This window comes from Engystomops pustulosus, chromosome 1 (assembly GCF_040894005.1).
Source record: "Engystomops pustulosus chromosome 1, aEngPut4.maternal, whole genome shotgun sequence".
Classification (NCBI taxonomy): domain Eukaryota; kingdom Metazoa; phylum Chordata; class Amphibia; order Anura; family Leptodactylidae; genus Engystomops; species Engystomops pustulosus.
The window spans coordinates 94,706,067-94,726,706 of NC_092411.1; the positions used below are offsets into that span (position 1 = coordinate 94,706,067).

The window sequence follows — 20,640 nt, forward strand, 5'->3', positions numbered from 1 at the left end:
GCATTATGATAAAAAGTAACAATCAATCATCTGCCACTCAATGGGGATATTAAAGTAGTCTGTATTTTGGAGAATCCTTAACAATCCCTTTAAAGACTGCCAAATGCCAATGAGATGCCATAAAGCGGAGCTCAATATATTCCGTTTATTATAAGTAGAAACTCACATTATTCTGAAGGTTGACGTTTATGGAATTATAGTTCACCAAATAAACAAACATATGAAAACGTGTCAGATATGTATAGTAGTCTACATGATAGGTTCCTGCTGCTATATCCCACTTCCACAGTATAGAATCTGATGCTACAAGGTGTATGTCAGGCCAAATATAAATGGCTGGATGATGTGGAAAAAATTGACACAGAGACAATAAAAATGCAAAGTCAGTGCAAAATCTTCCCATTCTAGGTGCTACGCGTCAACAAGCACTACAGCCAAACTACCCTATCCAGGCAGACCTGCTAGGATAAGCCAGAGTACAATGATACTGCTCAGGATGACTTTATAGAAATAATGTGGTAAGGTATTATGTCTTGTGGAGCAGCAGTGAAGTGGTTAAGCAGGGGAGGTAATGCTCCCTGCTCAGCACTGCTGTGTTTTATGTGCCTCTCTGTAACCAATTGGTGAGAAGCTGCTGCAGCACATGTTCCATCCACAACAGAGCAGGGAGCTGCTAATGGGGGACTTGGATGTGTGCCTGGCCTCATCACTCACAGACACAAGGGGGAGGGAAGTGCGGGGCCAGAGACTACGCAGAGAGGAAAGTACAGGATAAAAGACAGAGGGAGGGAGGAGGGAAAGAGGGAGGGGATCTAAGCTCGGCCTGGTTCTACCCTTGTCTCTTTATATGACGAATGACAGCACAACCAACTCCCGAGCCATGGAAAAACCTCATTCCATTCATCTGTCCAGCCGCATTTCTCCAATACCTGCAGCCTTGCCAGTCATGAGAGTAACACCATTATATACATCACATGCTACAGACAGAGCCAATCCATATCACGTTGCCAATCAATCATCATGGGCAGAATTCAGACTGGAATATTTTTGGTCTTTGTACTGTCAATGTGTACATAGACCTATAGGAGTAAACATTGTGATTCCCTCAGGCTACCTGCACACCAACATGTGCGGTTCTCCCACTGCAAACAAATCTGTGCTCCATTTTTGTGGTCTATATGTCATCAGTATGTAATATGCAGAAGAGTCATGTCTGCAAATACCGCCCATCTTCTGAGGATCCCATATTATGTATAAATGTGTGGAGTCCATATTTTCACAAACATGGCCACAAACATGGGCAGGAATAACACCTGCTGAGTGAGTTTTCTACAACCTTCACACGGATGCGAAAATAATCATGTACATGGATCCAGTGAAGTGAATGTGTCGGTGATATATCTTGTAAAGAAAGGGATGTCACACTAACAACATTCATGCACATGTGACCAGTCTGAATAACCTCAAGAAGCTGACATGGACATCAGTAAAAACAAGTGCTGTTGCTGTAGTGGGAATACAGAGGATGGCACCTGGTATATTAAATCCTCTGATGCAAGTGAACAAATGTGGAGAGTAACTTTATAATAACACACAATTTTGACAAGGTGCGTTTAGTTGACTGATCTGGCAAGCTCTGTGCATCGGTGCATAATCTGTATGTGCTATATAAATAAAGAATTCTTATTAGTAGTACTAGTTTTTTGATCACACACACAAAATCAGAAACAGATCTTGGCAGCGTGCAGGCACCCAAGCCTGTGTACTGCAGCTTAAAAATGGACAAAATCTTATTAAAAATGTGGTTAGCGTTAGGGAGTATTTAAATGAATAGAGGTTCTACATTCTGATCTTGTTCTAGTTACGGATGTGACCCAGCAACAGCAGCATTTGGGACCCAATGTGCACCCCCAGGCTCAGCTGCTATACAGTAAATCGTCCACTGTTTAGGTTGTTTAGGCATCTGGAGCTTCTGTAACAGCGGGTGTGGAAGCCAATCACATACTGAAGACTGCTACTTTTCTTCTGCAGGTTGAGACACAACAGTAACCATCTCCTAGGTTGGGCTTTGTTTGCCCTGACATACTACCGGTAATTACTTTGTGGACCTCCACCTTTTAATCTTCGTAAGGCCTTCATGTGCATAACCAGGGTCATTGGTGCCTGAATGTCCAGGCCAATGTTTGCAGTTCTGTTCTTCTATAAATGACAATATCTTGAGAACCACATCATATATCATAACTTTTTTTTTTCATCTCATGCAAAACTCTAGTCATTCTCTTCTATTAACAACACTTTTATATAGAATTAGACAAAAAAACTACATTGAAAAAAACACTTCTATAAATTCCTTTACCAACGTGTGACAATTTTACATTACACATTAGCTGTGGGTGTGTATAGAGGGCCCACAGGCTGAGTCCTCTCCATACAAGGCGGGTGTTTGCGGCATAGTGCAGCAAACACCCGAAAGGTCAGCAACTTCCCTATTTAATGCCATACTACAGTATATAAATCAGAAACCTGGTGTTAAAGTACCCTAAGGTGACGCACTTCAGCAATAGAACCCGCATGCCGATACGGCCAGGTTGGAGTGAGGAGAGGCCACTGTCTGAAATAATAGCCCCCTCCCTGAGAATGCTGAGAGATTGGAACACTTGGATTTTGGCAACCATCGTTACATCCCCTGATGAACCCCGCAAATAGGGGGGATGGGGCAATGTGTTGGGATAGGGCACTATTAGGGAGGAAACATACCCATGCCCTCTGTTACTCAGGAACAGTGCAGTCGTGAGGATAAGTCTGGGACTGCCCAAGCAAGGGCAGGAGCAATTGTTGGGGGCCAGGTACAGCATAAACATGTGCTCAGTAGGTATCTACACATCAGGACCTCACACCGTTTTACTCCCCTTTCCTGGACTGAGGCAATTCATACTGCAGGATCTGGTGAGATTGATGAAATAGCATATCAAATAGTAAAAAATGATACAGTCTACAAACTATTTATACTTCATGTAATTACACCTACCTACATTGTGTGTTTCTGCATGTTCATAATAGATGGATGATAATACACATATATGTTGATTGCTTCAGACCAAAGTGCCATGAACTCTATGAATACCTGTGGGCCTATTCGTGTTACTATATGGCTGCAAGTATATTGGTGTAGCCATTGTTTGCTGGGTGGCATCAATCGGCTGGATGCTTTTTCATTCTTTAAATGATAATTTTATATTATAAATATTAAAAGTTACTTTTCAGGATTCAACAATCCTGCTTTACTGTACCCTAAAGGGTCTGAAAAATAGTAAGAATCAAGAATTGATATAAATATAAACAGTATTTTTTGAACAATTCATAAACATGTGAGGTATCGCTGTGTCCCAAAATATCCGATCAAACGTCATCTCATCTCACACAGCTTGGTGCAATGAAGAATGAAAAAGTTATTAGCGTCAGACGAAGGCGAAATGATTTTTCTTTGTACAGGTTTGAGGGTTTTTGTTTTTTTTTTAAATGCAATAAAACACAATAAAACCTTTATAAATTTAGTACCCCTGCGATCTTACCGACCCGACATGTCATTTGGGGCACACAGTGAACATTATGGAATATTAAATATCATCACTAAGATGTATAACTTGTTACACAGAAAACAAGCACTAATACAGCTCTATACATAGAAAAATAAAAAAAAGTTATAGATTTTTGAATGTAGGAAGTGAAGAATGAAAGCACTAAATTGAAAAAGGGCCTTGAGTTGAAGGGGTTCAAATAACTTTTCCCCCATTAAAAAAGGTTTTAATGAGTAGTAAAATTTTATAAACATTTACCAAAATATGTTATAAATATGTGTTAATCCATCACCATTTTCCAGGTTCAGAAGCAGAGGGTGCATGTCCTTTTGTATGTGTATGATTTATGGACTCACTTCAAACAGTGATATGAACTGAAATGTAGAAGATCTGGTATGGATGGATTCGCTGAATCAAAGATAGAAAGGAGACACAGGGTGCAAAGACTCAAGTGTGGTGTTTGAAATGCACTTGGAAAACCTAACAAGTTGTTGATGTAAATTTTATTTATCATAATAAAAAGAAGTGATTTACATGAAGATGAGTAATGATGTGGAATACTTCATCCTGCTAAAACTAAAATGATCTCAAGTGTGGCACCTAGAAACACAATTCTGGTATCCTTTTAAAAAGAAGAATATCCCCTTCAATATACTATATTAAATATATAAAAGCTGAAACAGAACTGTAGTTATCACCTGTTAAAGTTTCAGTCAGGAATTAAGATCAGCAACTTTAAGGGTGCATTCAGTCGTGGGGGGCTTGATGTATAAGCAGTCACATATATACGTCCCCATAGACTACAATGGCGGCCTGCAATAGACTGCAATTTCCGCGTCGTACACAGGGAAAAAATAGAGCATGCTCCATCTTTCCCAGTGTGTGCGTTGCCGTTCTTTATGGATGGGGGGGGGGGGGGTCATCTCCTCCTACTTTCCAGCGCACAGCTGTATGCTTGCCCGGCTGAGGCCAGGTGGGCATACAGTTGTATGAATGTACCCCAAGAGAAGATATCCCTGGTTCCATGTCACCTAGAAACACAATCCTGATATATGAAAGTATATATTACTATAACACCAAAATTCTGTTGCTAGGTGCCCCTGTCATAATCTGTATATTCGTGGCATCTGTATATATGGAGGAATAATATCAAATACAACATTTAGATGTGCTTATGCATTATTTTTCATTTCATATGCTTTACCAACAACATCCCAATTATACAAGTGCAAGCTAAACAATGTCAGGACAAATGATGCAGAGAACATTGTAGATGAAGCAGATGCTATGGAGCAATACATACATACTACACACCAAAAACTTTGCACAATAAAAATTGAAGAGAGAAAAAAAACTGACAACTTCTTGAAACCAAATGCACACAGGCCACAGGACAAAACTGGATGTGATGGAGGACCCCAAAGGGAGAGGGACCTTTAAATTCAGGTCAGTGATCACAACAAAATCTTCCTCATTCTACTCCATCCCATTTGGCCAGCAGCTGGCAGTCAAGGTGTGACTAATGGGTGACTTTACTACAGCAGCTTCCAGGAGGCTCATTTAGTGTCACACTATGCGCTCACCACATCCAGATCTGTGCTGTGCACAGGAGCAGCTCTAAGACAAGACAGAACAGAACGGATTTTCAACGCTATACCTTGTGCAGTGTGCACAGTGTTCTATGAAAAGCAACAAGATCCCACGACCATTTAAGGCACCAAAACCTGGTGGTTTTACATCATCTATTTCCTCTACAGCCCAAGCAGGCATCTCCTCTTCATTCAAGAACATCTGTAAAGATAGCACTTCTACAAAGTTTCAATAGTAGAACATGCCAAAAATCTGTGTTTCTTAGAGAGAGCGAGAGGAAAAAAGAAAATGGGAAAGCTGGGTGCTTAAGAGTAGACTTTCCTATGCAGAAAATCACTGAACTACATACATGAGATTCTCATTTACATGCCTACATATGCATCATATCCTGTGTAGAAATGCTAAACTTGCAGCCATCATTAGTCCCCGGCAGTACAAGGGAGGGAAATATGCTACACACACACATATATTACTGGGGGTCAACTAGAAGCAGTGATGCATCCATCCCGACATCATGGGTCAGAGTAATGCTGCTCTTCTCTGGTGATGGCAGCACTAGAGCGCCTCCAACAGTAATATTACTGACATTCAAATACTCAAATACAATGAAATGGCACAGACAGGACTTGTTGCATAGTTTATTTTCAAGTGTCCGTGGTTTCCTGTGTGTGGGAATTATTGAGACATATTGAGTAACCATGGCAATCTGTATCCAAGTTTAGACATAAAAAAACTGGCTAAAATTCCACCCAAACGTTATTTATCTGTGAGGTGTTCCTGGAAAGATGTGTATTATCAGACCCACCTCTTTCACAGACGCTTTTTAAACAGTTGGGTTTTCGATTCTTAAGGTAAACAGCGGTTTAATGGATCAGACTTTGGAGGTGGGGGATGCAGATTATCAGATGACTGCGGGGAAATCTTTTACAAACATGCAGTGTGAGGCTGCGTTCACACGATGCGTTCAGGTTTTTTTGTTGGGTTTTTGACACATTGCAAAGGCCTCAGCTTTGATCACTTGCTGAGGTTACATTGCAGTTGCTAAAACACAATGAACACTTGTAACGTGTCCTGAACTAGCTCTATATAAACACTGGTGCCAGCAACACTTTGGTTATTGCTGTATTATTATGGGCACACCTTATCCATCAGAACACTAACCATTAGTAAGGACAATAGCAAGTGTCAGGTTATCAGTATGTTGTACCAGTGTGACCTCCATTTTATCAGTAAAGGATATTTTAAAAATCCTTTTTCCTGCCAAATGAGAAGTGAGGCAAGATTAGGACCACATCCATAGCAAGGCAGCCCCAAACAGAGCTAAGTTTGTATATGGTGGATACAAAAGTCACACTATAGAAAATTGTATGGTAATGGTCACAAAATGTAAGGAATGTGCAGCCATTCTAGCCAGGAGGATACAGAAAAGATAAATGTCCTCTTGGGTGCCATGTTTGTCATTCTTTTATTAGTATTAGAATATTGTCTGATATACAGTGCAGGAAGGTGGCTATCCTTATACGTGCTGCTGCCTGTGCATCTGAGCAGGTCTGCTTCCAATTCAGCCAGCTCTGCATATAATTTATTACTTTGTTATGCCCTTCCCTCCCTTGGGATGTCTGCATTTTTCTGTCACTTCCCCCTCTCCATTCTCATTCCTTTGATCTTTCTCTGTCCTTGAATAAAAAAAGAACAAAAGCTCGCCCTGAGTATTCCCTCACTTTTTATCCTCGCCTGGGTGCAAGTCTGTGTTTACCCCCACAACATAGTACATCTACCACATAAAACAGAATATATCGGGGTACAGGTGCACTTTCCAGGGCAGGTGTCTGCAGGAATTTATATGCAGACTTTCCAGAAGAAAGCACAAAGTATTAATGGCTGGTCTTGTGGTGAATCGCAGATTAACACTGCAGAATGTACACAGTTTCTCCATCGCTATCAGGGGACGTTCTACCCCTCTAAAACAAATACAAAACATTCATTTCATCATATAGAGCTATAAATTCATATAAAATTTTCAATATTTTAAGGCTGAATTTTATTTTTTTTCCTAGCCAAACACATGGAAGGAGAGGGAAAGAGAAGCCTAATGAAATAAGAGACTGTATATATTTACGATATAGTGTATTCCATGTGGTCTTTAAAAAAAGAAAAAAACAGTGCTGAGATTTCTCCATGAAATATTCACTATATATATCCTGATAATCTATTTTTGTACATACTCAATGAAATCTACTACAATATCCTATAAAAATAACCTGGGCATGCTGGGAGTTCTTGCTATATCCCTCTCTTAATATTGACCCATGATTCCTTGTAATGAGAGACTGGACATGCTGAAACTTTTGCACTACTTGTGGCTGGGAATGTACATAGGGAAGGGAATAATAAAAATACAAAAGTAGACAACTTTATTAGAGAAAAAAAAAACAAAAAAAAAAAAAACAAATAACCATCAGAACACCCTAATGACAAAAGCACAGCTGCCGCAGGTTCATCCACCGTGACTTGCTTGTGACCAAAAGCCACTACAATGTCTAGTACTAAGCAAGATCTCCTCAATAAGCTCAAAAACTGCATCTAAATTCATGCTGCGAGTTTTCTTTTAACTATGCAGTGCAACAATGAAATAGCGGATTCCCTATACAACAATAGAGCTGAGCTTTCCAGTCACTTGCAAGGATCATACTTTTTGCAATGGAGAATGCAGGACTGAATAGAAAATACAATGTTCACATGACATTTGGATACAACCTTGCATTACACTATGACACTCGCTGCTTTAGCTACATGAAATTGCGTTTTGTTACTGCATCCACAAAATGGCCAAATTGTAAATCCAGCTCTCGAGTATAATTCCAGAATAGTCCCTTAAAAAATCAGGTATAGGCTAACATGAAACCGTTGGCCTACACCCAAAGAGCTGCTGATGATGGTATATTAACCAGTAGAGCTTTTATTAATTACATTTAAATAGTAAAAGAACATGGTTACAAAAATGCAAGAAAATGAAATTTACAATGAAACTGTCTTATCATTAAGAGGTTAAATCAATATAATTACTGGATTACCAAAAGAAAACTATTGCACTGTCTATTAGTTTAGTAAACAAAATAAACAAAAAAAAAAAAAGCTGAATAATAACATGTTCTGTCTCTGTATAACATGGGAGGGGGCACAAACACACTACCACTATGTAACTGTCCTGCACCCTTACGGTAGCCAAAAACCTGCTTGTTAAACATGGAAAACCTAAAAAGGTAGAACAAGTGTCTAGCGCAGCAACTGTAGGCCGTCCCAGCACCTGCTGTGCATATGTCACTGAGTGTAAAGAACAGAAATAAAACCCATGAGTTATATGGTATAGAAGCCTCTGCGCTGCAGAGAGAGGAGAGCTTAACCCCAGCCCTGCCAAGTGGAAGCTCAAAGAAGCTCACTTGTAAAAATGTCTCAAAATTATCTCAACAGCCAATTTGGGCAAAACACATTTAATCAAGCAATTAAAGTGATCATGATAAAATCTGACAAAAAGCGTCTAAGATCATCTAAAAAAACTGGTGCAAGAAGCAGGCTCAATGATAAAAATCCCCCTCCCCCCAAGATTTCTCATTAACCCTAGGACTGCCCTTATGGCCTGACTGGACCCCATGACGGGAACCTATCAAGCTCCATCACCTGCATGTAGCCATATTACACTACATAGCTAGTGGCTACTCACTACATGAACTCGGGACATTATTTATCTCTTATGTTTCTATATATGTGAAATTTCCTTCCCATTTCCAAGTATATTAAAATCATTAAACTTGGGAGTCCCTCAAGCCACACACTGTTCTACATCAAATACACACACATTTACATTGCTAAAATCAATTACCGTATATACTCGAGTATAAGCCAACCCGAGTATAAGCCGAGACCCCTAATTTTACCACCGAAAACTGGGAAAACCTATTGACTCGAGTATAAGCCGAGGGTGTAGTATACAGCCAGCCATCCCCCAGTAGTACACAGCACATCCCCCATCAGTATACAGTCTGCCCCCAGTAGTACACAGCACATCCCCCAGTAGTACACAGCACATCCCCCAGTAGTACACAGCACATCCCCCAGTAGTACACAGCACATCCCCCAGTAGTACACAGCACATCCCCCAGTAGTACACAGCACATCCCCCAGTAGTACACAGCACATCCCCCAGTAGTACACAGCACATCCCCCATCAGTATACAGTCTGCCCCCAGTAGTACACAGCACATCCCCCAGTAGTACACAGCACATCCCCCAGTAGTACACAGCACATCCCCCAGTAGTACACAGCACATCCCCCAGTAGTACACAGCACATCCCCCAGTAGTACACAGCACATCCCCCAGTAGTACACAGCACATCCCCCATCAGTATACAGTCTGCCCTCCGTTGTCCCGATGTTCGTCGCGGCTCCCGGCGGCTTCCAATCCCCATCGCGGCTCCCGGAGGCTTCTTCACTCTTCTCTGGCCGGGAGATCGCGCTGGCCGACGCACACTGTGATGCCGCGCTGTCGCCGCTGATGACGTCATCCGCGGCGACAGCGTCGCATCACAGTATGCGACGGCCAGCACAATCTCCCGGCCACTGAAACCGCCGGGAGCCGCAACAGGGATCGGGAGCCGCAAGGAACATCGGGGACACCGGAGGGTGAGTATTAATGTATTTATTTTTATCATTGACTCGTGTATAAGCCGAGGCGAGGTTTTTCAGCACATTTTTTGTGCTGAAAATCTCGGCTTATACACGAGTATATACGGTACACCCACTTTTCCGGCTCCTTGCGTCAGTGGTATTCTACTTTCATAAAAATAAAGGTGAAAAAAAGGCCCACTGCCATAGCTTTCCCCAGGGATCGAAAAAATAATATACACACAGTCTATTCTCATTTATTTTGTGACAAAATGAGGTAATATAAAGTAGAAGACTGAAAAAGGATGGCAATTAGCAGATTACTACAGTAACAAAACATAACACAATATGCATATATCACTTTTCATAAAGCCAAGTGCACGTGACAACAATCAGGGTGCAGTCACATGTGGCGCTTATGTTGCACAACCCAAGTGTCGGGGGATGGGCCTCGGCCCAATCACATGTGTTGCTGGTTACGGATTGCATGCGTTTCATTGGAAATCTGGCCTAGCCCCGCCCCCAGGCGCTTGTGTACACAACGCAACGCAAGCACCAAGTGTGCTCGCACCTAACTCACCGGAAAAACCTAATGCAGCTTGCATGAAATACAAGTGGATACCACTTTCCAGGTCTTTGGAGTCGGTTAGCCAAAGCTCCAACTTCAGAACCACCAAAATGGTACCGACTCCGTCTCCACAGTCCTTTTTGGAAACATGACAGAAAACCTGCATCCATACTCTGTAGGTCAGTCCCACGCTGCACATATTTGCTTTGGCGATAAAAGTATAACGTCAGCAGGAAATGTACAGCCCATATGCTAAGTAAAAAGATTTTCAGTATTGGCGTCTTTGTGCAGATTTCCAGCAGAAACAAAGCAGTTTACACCCAAAACTTTTATCACTTTTATCACTGTAATCTAGTATGACGGATATTCCGGCATATAATAGACCTAACATGGATTTCATTTATGGTTACTAACTTGAACTAATGATGAATTACTGAAGATTGGCTCACTGATCCATAACCAACAGTGGTGAAATGCCATATTTGGATGAACTGCAGAAAGGATATTGTGCTGGGCACTTGTGGACTTTCAGGGTAATCTGAAGCCTGTCTAGCAGTCAGATACAGCCACTCTAAATAGCTCACTGGGGCTTTACTAAATTTGGCAAGGAGACAGGACAGTAACAATCTGATCAGGTCTGTCGCAGGAAAGAGGCAGGTAGGTGTGCAGTTACATGTATAAAGCACTGATATGGAACATTATAAAGATCTATTCTCCCCCTTCTTTATATGGCATCAATTACTACGATTTCACCTGAAGGAATGGTGTATGATAACTATGGAAGTATAACAGAGGAAATAATCCAATATTATCCAGAGAAACCATACATACTTGGTAGGGAAACATATAAATAGGGCTGACTACTATAGTGGCAGAAAATTAAGTGTTTAATAAATCAAAGAAAAAATAAAACCGCGTTTCTTCATACACAATATTGTCTCAGGTACAAGAATACAGCGAGATAGAAACCTTCCCATCACACTACACCTACTGGAACCACAAAGTGGATAATATGGTGCCGTGCACCATATTGTTTCTGGCCTCCCCTCCCTGCTTCACTTTTGTTTCAACCACATGGATCCTTCTCATGGGGTTTATTGTGACAAGTCAGAAGGTCCATGAACAAGTACACTAAACCTTTCCATAGATTATTTTACTGAGAGACGAAAAGCAACATACCCTCCTTTCTGCATCAGTTAATACCCTACTGAAAACGCAGAAGTAGTTGCATCCAACATTTTATGCTGCTGGTTACTGTAAATCAGGGCATTCATTTAACAGAGGCCATAATAGCCTACATGAGACCAAAGCACCGATATATGGTTATAGAGAGAACTTGGGGTGTTCTCAGTTCCATTAAAGTAACTGTGCATATATGGATATTGCCAGGAGACAACCCTGAAAACATGAAGCAGAAAATCACTGTGTTCTGCATAATACAAAGCATCCTTACAGAGGGATCCACCTTCTGTTCTAGGGATTGATGTAGAATCTTCAAGAAATATACTTCGAATGGAGAGAAAAGTATCTCTCTAATACTGCAATACCCTGTCTTCCCAAAGCTCTAAAGCTCGATAACGTAATGATGCTGGGACAATGTCTTTCATTCCATCTGAAGCCATCAACGTCATATGGGGGATTGCACAAGCTCAGAAGCGGAGGCTGTGCGATCCAAGCAGGTGGCCGGCTCTATAATCCTTTTGGCGCTGTCAAAAAAAAGGTGTCACCCAGCACTCCGCCTGCCGATCGCGAGTATGGGGGTGCCGATAATCTCCAACAAAGGCCCCCAGGGGTGCTTTACATGACTGCCTGTCGAACCCAGCATTGCAGATGTCAGTCTATGAATTTTGACTGGTATAATTCACTGACATACATCAGTATGGCAGTGTGCTAATTTGAATAAGCGATCAAATCACTAGTTCAAGTCCAAGACATGGACAAAACAAAAAATAAAAAAAATAAACAGTACTGAACCAACACCACACATTAGGATTTTTGCCTAGCCAAAGAAAAAAAACCCATAAAAAGTGATCAAAAAGTCACATTTACCCCTGCACGATACCAATAAAAAGTACAACTCAACCCACAAAAAAATAAGTCCTAAAACAGCGTAATAAATAAAATGATAAAATTGTTACGCCAGCTAGTAGACAGCAATACAAAATCAAGGGATATTTCTCACCAAATTAGTTTTTATTCTGTAGAACAAGTCAGACAAAAATATAATATAATATAATATATTATAATATATATATTTCTATATTCGCCATAACCATTCTGACCCATTCGGACGGTGTATATACGTCCCCCATACACTTCTATGGCCTCACGGCGCCGTACGGGAGCGGTACATGTCCTATCTTTCTACGGAATACTGCGCCGTGCACTGTATATTCCTATGGAGCGGGGCGGGAGTGAGGAGCGTTTATCCCCTGCGCCGATGTATGCCTGCCGCACTATGATATGGGGGGCATAAATTGTGTGAATGTAGCCTACAATTTGGAAAATTGCTGTTCGAACTGTAAGCCTCCTAGCGTCCTAATAGAATAACATAAAAAATGTCAGCATGAAGTAGACACTTGGTTAATGTTAGGTAACAACCAATTTGGGCAGTTAGACTAATTGTATGATGAGCATAACATTTAGAAATCAGAAATGTCAAATTTCTCAACATTTTTACCAGTTTTCCATTTTTAAGTGGAAGTAAACAGACGCTTCCTATAGAAAAACAGCAAGCAGAGATCTTGAAAAAAGTGAGGATTTTATACAGAAACTATATAGGAAAATTATATAACTTTTCCTTACACAAACCATAATTATTTGCGGATAGTTTGCAACCCCTTTAATGTGAAGTACAACATGAACTAAAAAGTTTGAAAATAAACTTGGTAAGAAAGCGTTACAAAGTTGCATTACAAACTGCATATCGTAACAGGGAGATTTGAAAAATCGGCTTTGTCCTAAAGGTTGAAAATGAGCTGTGTCCTTAAGGGGTTAAAGTAATAAGAGTCTTCTCTGTAACATACCGTAATACAGCCAATATTCCTGCTACAGAAGAACATCACTTGTTGTTACTCTTACAATGTTACATGGGGAAACATTACTAGATTTTGGAAAACTGCTTGACCCTGTGCAGGTATATACTGGATAATCACACTTCTTGAGCCTTGCTCTTTCTTCCTGGATATCCCCAGAGAAGGGAAACATGTATATGACGTTTTGTAAGAATAAGAGTATTGTTGCCCATGAGTGCAGTGTAAGACAGGACAGCTGGCCGACAGCAGCGACATGTATTGTCTTATTTAGGAATTCTTCCTTGGCTTGTTCAGCTGTCTCCCCACCCACTCCTCACAAATTCCAACCTATTCCTGTCACTTCCCTGATATGAAGACATTGCTAATCACTTCACACATGCCACCAGAATAAGCCAATCTGTAGCCATTGAGACTCATAGTCCTACTCTATAAGAGAAAGTATTAATGAAAAGTCAATGGAAAAGTATGTTTGCATTAACACCTGATTCTTGAATCTCAGATGGAGCAGGATACATTAGTTGGGAGATTCGTCAGAAGTGTCAGAGCAAAACTGCTTTAATTTTATAAAACAGGTGTGGGAAAATGAAAGTGGAACTCTGATTGGTTGCCATGGGCAACTAGAACAGTTTTGATAAATCTCCTCTATTATGCACAAATCAAAAACAAAATTGAAAGTGTGCAGAGTCAGAAGAGCTTTAAGAGTGAAAAGTAAGGTCCCAGACTGTACCCATTGCTGTGCTACCAGAAATTGCATAAAAAGGGTGGAATGCTGCTTTGCGGCCTTCAAGAATAAGTGCAAATGTATACAAAAAAGTCAGGATTTCTGTACAGCTCATGCCAAATTGGCACAGATCTACCTTTATCACTTTCTTGACAAAACACTTTTGGACGCAATATATAGAGAAATAAAAATAATTTAATCTATGGAACCAAAACAAATAATGTATGTAATTTATCCCAAAAATGTGGGGTTAAAGACAAACGCTATAAAATAGGGGGACAGTCCTTAGGGGTAAACATTCAAAACTTTATTATATAAATACTAAAAATTCTAAACCCTAGACACTGATGAGGAGATTTTATTTTAAACAGCCCCTTTAAATGGATTGTATTAACTGTGTCTAGGGATCACAATATTATCGGTTCCTGTTATGGGCCCCTGCAGTTTACAAGCAATTGCCCAACTATTGCCAATACTCCAGTTCACCAACTATGGAATTGCCAGACAAAGCCAAGCCCTGTGTTGTGCAATTCTGACACCATTGTAATAGTGAATAGAGGAGTAGGACACATGTTCAACCTTATTCCATTGACCACCATTCTAGTAATGCACCATCACTAGTTAGATTGTTATGCCCTATTCTGTGTATAAGGTTAGTAAACCCATTTGAAGGTAACGCATGTTCCCTGTAGCTTTTCTACAATGAATAGATAGATTTAGAAAAAAAATGCAGCAGGTTGAGTGTGACATAAAGGAGCATGTCACAAGGAGTAGGCATTATGTATGGTAAGTAACAGACTCATGAGTTATCTGCGTATATGAAATATTTATAAGGTATCGGCCTTGCTCTGAACGCCGCTTCTGAGTGTAAAACTCGCATGGGATGTACAACACATCACATGCAGCATTAACACAAGTAATATTTGGATCAGTCACAAAAAGATTTCCCTTTTTTTCCCATATTCAAAAATTCACAGGCATCCAATATTACACCACTCACTCATTCAATCTTTCCACAATCTTTACCACAACTCAATCTTTCCTGTAGCAAGAGGGTGAGAGTTTGTTGCTTAATCTGTAAATCTTGCAGACCTCCTAGCAACATATGCATCTAGAATTGGCACCAATAAAGTAAAACAAATAATCACTATACAATATACAAGATTAATTGTATATACATTGTATATTATAATAGTCTGTGTGTCTGTTGATCACTCTCAACATTATTTTTATAAGGAAAGTTTCTTTCCTTATCTCAGAGTGTAAAAAAACATATCCATGAATGGGCAAGGATGTTGGCACTGATTGTAAGACGTGTGCCTGTAACTTGTTTCACATAGCTCTATAGATTATCCTTCTTCAGCTGTCCTCCAGGAATATGTCACTGTCACTCTAGGCTCAGAGACATGTGTGCTTCTAGGGACTACAGCTGACAAGTATCCATTTATGGCTACATAGGGCAATGTGACAAGGCACTCCCATATGCAAAGCAACTTAGAGTAACATGGGCTGTCCCCTTTGAGAACCAAATATGGGAAGCAAATGGGGGACTCCCAAAGCATTCCTTAACTAGGGAAGAGAACTACAAAGAGGGAAAAAAAAAGAGGAGACGGAAAAGAATATATAAAGCCATTGCTTCCAGTGCCAAGAGTCGCAGCTGCCACATTCAGCGTCTTGCATCTCTGAGAGCGAGTAGAAAGTTTCCTGCTCTAAGCAACCATGTGTGACGACGAGGAGACCACTGCCTTGGTCTGCGACAACGGCTCTGGCTTAGTCAAGGCTGGATTTGCAGGAGATGATGCACCAAGAGCTGTATTCCCATCCATTGTGGGCCGCCCACGCCACCAAGGTGTCATGGTAGGCATGGGACAGAAGGACTCCTACGTAGGTGATGAAGCACAGAGCAAGAGAGGTATCCTTACTCTGAAATACCCCATTGAACATGGCATCATCACTAACTGGGATGACATGGAGAAAATCTGGCATCATACTTTCTACAATGAGCTGCGTGTCGCCCCTGAAGAGCATCCCACCCTGCTTACAGAGGCTCCACTCAACCCAAAGGCAAACAGGGAAAAGATGACACAAATCATGTTTGAGACCTTCAACGTTCCCGCCATGTACGTCGCCATCCAGGCCGTGCTGTCCCTCTATGCCTCTGGTCGTACTACAGGTATTGTCCTGGATTCCGGAGATGGTGTCACACACAATGTCCCTATCTATGAAGGTTATGCTTTGCCTCATGCCATTCAGCGTCTCGACCTGGCTGGTCGCGACCTTACAGACTACCTTATGAAGATCCTTACAGAGCGTGGTTATTCTTTTGTAACCACAGCTGAAAGAGAGATTGTCCGTGACATCAAGGAAAAGTTGTGTTACGTTGCTCTGGACTTTGAAAATGAAATGGCCACTGCAGCATCTTCATCCTCCCTGGAAAAGAGCTACGAGCTTCCTGACGGTCAAGTCATTACTATTGGCAATGAACGTTTCCGTTGCCCAGAGACCCTCTTCCAACCTTCCTTCATCGGCATGGAATCTGCTGGAATTCATGAGACCACCTACAACAGCATCATGAAATGCGACATTGATATCCGCAAAGACCTGTATGCCAACAACGTCCTCTCCGGTGGAACCACCATGTACCCAGGTATTGCTGATCGTATGCAAAAGGAAATCACTGCTCTTGCTCCAAGCACCATGAAGATCAAGATCATTGCCCCACCTGAGCGCAAATACTCTGTCTGGATTGGAGGCTCCATCCTGGCCTCTCTGTCCACCTTCCAGCAGATGTGGATCAGCAAGCAAGAATATGATGAAGCTGGTCCATCTATTGTTCACCGCAAATGCTTCTAAACATGCACTTCTGTGCTCTGTCTACATGGTTATATATCAACCCGAGAGACATTATGTGATGAACTGCTTCTTACTGGAGACTTCAGAAAATTTAGCTCTACAATCCGTATATACTACGGAGGTGATATTTATACATTTTTATTTGGGGGCAACACTCATTCCAAAGCTTATAAAATCATAAAATACCTGAATGTCAAACTGCTGCTATAACATCAAATTAAAGAAACTTCATGAATTGATTATTTCTTGTGGTATATTTTTGGGTTTAAAAAAAATCTGTACAAATACAAATGGTCCCAAATAGGGAGAAATTAAATGTCCAACTAGTTCATTTAATCCTAGGTGCTCACCATATCCAATACGTTACAACTTTTAATATTTAACCTACATTCATAGATGTCAACCTAATATGTCAAATAACCCACAATAACACTGTAGAGATCTAAATAAATAGAACATTAAAAAAAAAAAAAAATGTATAGTTTGAGGGTTAAGTTGGTAACAAATTTATACTACGCATTCATTCAAAAAAAAAAAAAAAACCTGAAATTGTAAAACAACATTAGACTCTCTAATGCACGGTCATGCTCGTCTCCAAACAACTTTATGAACTGTAAAGGTAATATTTGAGGTAATCTCTATATATTGGCTGGAAAAAAAAAATGATACATAAATTTCAAAAATATATACGGTTTACATGCATGATGCAGTTATCAGAAACTATCAGCTATATCCATCACAAGAAGGTCACCAATTGGTTTAATGTAGCTTAATCCATTGCTGAACACGTCCACCAACCTGACAAGCAAGTTGGTACAGCAGTAATTTTATGAATATGTGGTAGCTACAAGAACATAGTCCACAGGGAAGGAAAGGAGACACAAATACATACACAATAAACGGTGTGAATCCCCTGCTATGTGTTCTGCTCTCTAAAGAGATCATGTAAGTAATTTGAGTCTCTGATTTCCTACATGAATAAGTTCACCTGATAAGTAACAACTGCACACACTTGCTCACTGACACATGACTAAGCCAGCATAACCAGGCCTGCTGATGTTATGCCCTTTGACTCTAGTCGTTGTATTCATGTAAATTATTCTCTTCTACTTAGAAAATTGTTCTCTTGTGAATTGTGACGTGATGGATAATAATAATAATAATATTAACAACAATAATAACAATATTTATATAGCACCATCAAATTATGCAGCGCTTTATAGATAATGGGGGGCGGAATATTGGTGCATATAAAAAAAAGAGACAGTCAGTAGCAAGGGCCCTGTTTACAAGAGAGGATGAAGGGGGTGACACAAGAGCTTACAGTCTAGGAGTGCGAGTGTGTGACAAAAAAGGTATAAGAGCTTGTATAACAGTCCAGCCATTCTTTATAAGGAAACCGAATAAGATAATTTAATAAAAATACTGCTGCATGAACCAGCCATCAGCCGCCATCTTATATACAAGGTCCAAGGTGAATGGGACTGCAGAGAAGCCTGGAGCTTGGTATATATCTGCTGTTTGGCAGATAACAGACAGGAGGAGGACACAGGATGGATTAGTAAGGAGAGAGTTGAAGTTTCATGCAGTTCGGGAATGTAATAGACCTGCCTAAAGAGATGGGTTTTAGGTTTGAAGCTATGGAGGCTTGGTATTGGGCTATATGCACACTATGTTGCTTCACGGACATGTCTCATCCATATTTTATATAGGAATCACATGTTTCAATGTTATTCAGTGTACTCAACATGCTGCCTTTTTTCACAGGTATGTATCTGTGTCACATATGTAATTTTTTCTTATTTAGAAGCAGGTCCTATTCCTGTTCATATATGTGGCCTGTAATTTCCCATAGAAGTCTATGTAGATGTGAAAAAAACTGATGCCATACAGGTGTCAACCGAATGCCATCCGTGCTTGCTAAACACAAAATCAAGTGACTAGAACAAGCCAATGACTTCATTTACCGGTCTTCAGTATTTTCTATGGACCATAAATAGGTTGGACATGTGGGTGACACATGGACCGTCTTATGTGTCCATGTGGAGGGAGAATCAGGAGCAAAAACAGGACACAGAGGACAAATGCAGGCATTGGATCTGTTTTCACTCAGTATAAAACATGTCACACCACATTCACATGGCCATGAGCTTACCCAGACCGCCAGCGCGGTGAGACACTGTGACCGGGTGCTATATCTCTCTATGGGGCCTTGATCTGGCAGTAAATTTTGCAGCCAGATCAGAGGCACCCCATACAGTCGTGTGAATAATATAAAGAATCATGTAAAGGGAGACTTGTATGGATCTGAACTGCTAAAAGGCCATATCAGACAGACATGATGTCAGTGTCCCATTAAGGGGAGCTCACTGGAGCCACCGTAAAGGGGCTTGGCCACCTATAGAAAACGAATGGCGTCATGCGTATTATAAATACCCTGATAAAAGTTTTCGATTTCCCGCTGGGATCCGCAAGTCACGTGATCCCTGGGCAGCAGGACTCGGGCTTCTTGTGATGTTCTTTGTCCTGCTGGCATCCAGGGATGCAGTCATTACCATCTTCACCCCCTCTCTATCATAACCACTACCATAGCAGTGATTGCAGGAGCAAGACAACCTCATGCCCCTGTATCCACTTATACAGAAGTGGTTATGACAGAGGGGTCGTGCAGAAAATAAAAACTACACAGCTAACTACATCTGCCGGATGTCAGAGGAAGTCCCAAGGAGTCACGTGACCTGCAGGTACTGCAGTAAAAAGGAAGCTTGAACAAGGCAAGTATAATATGGGGGACCCTAGTAGGGTCTTAGCGAAAACCGGGTAAGTATAGGCAGACAACCACTTTAAGAAGCCGATAGTCAATTCGATCAATTCCAAAACTACAAAAATCCTTTGTATCCCCTGTTAAAAATAAGCTAAAGCATAAACGGATTTATTTAAAGGGAACCTGTCAGCAAACCATTGTAATCTAGGTGCAGTACGTTACACTAAATCTTAGCTGCTTTCAATTCATCTTAGAGGTCGCCATAATGTCTGTATCACAGCCCTAGTCTCGACTGAGGCTGCGCCCCTTTATTTAATGCATGCATTATTATTCAATTATTATTTTATTAATTATGTTCTGGGAGCTTTAGCATTCTACATAAAATGCATTCTACATAAAACTTTGAACATTACACACAGATTACCTGCCGGGGGTAGTAATGAGTAACGCTGGGACATCCCCTCCCGATTTCAATAAAATCCCATAGGATAAATACATCATAAATACATGAATGACTGTACCTAGAGCAGCTTTCACACAGAAGTTTACTTATGATGACCCAGAGGTCATGTGTGACTCCACCCCCAGAAATCTTTCCAGGTTGTCTGTATACATCATTTAAAGTTCCCTATAGCATAACGGTGGCCATGTGTTTCGTAAGGTGAAATATAGACATTAGGTCAGGCCAAAGAACAGATCTACAGTCATGTTGAAGGGATGGTTAAATATCCAAACCAATTTAAAAGAATTGTGCTGTTCTCTTCTACTGAAGTAAACCCTAGTAACTCTGATCTGCGACATTTGTTTCTGGTATGAAGGCAGTCATTGAGCCCATCACTGCATCAGACAAGTCACACTGCGGCATGTC

The 20,640-nt window shown here is 40.8% G+C and overlaps 2 protein-coding genes across 2 annotated transcripts in view; one reads left to right on the plus strand and one right to left on the minus strand.

The window, feature by feature from the left end:
• MED13L (mediator complex subunit 13L) overlaps positions 1-20,640 on the minus strand; it is an 87,459-nt gene that overhangs the window by 41,432 nt on the left and 25,387 nt on the right. The window lies entirely within an intron of this gene.
• On the plus strand, positions 15,785-17,247 carry LOC140127422 (actin, alpha cardiac muscle 1). The gene has a single exon (XM_072148104.1). The coding sequence runs from the start codon at positions 15,875-15,877 to the stop codon at positions 17,006-17,008; it is 1,134 nt and encodes a 377-aa protein (XP_072004205.1). The 5' UTR covers positions 15,785-15,874; the 3' UTR covers positions 17,009-17,247.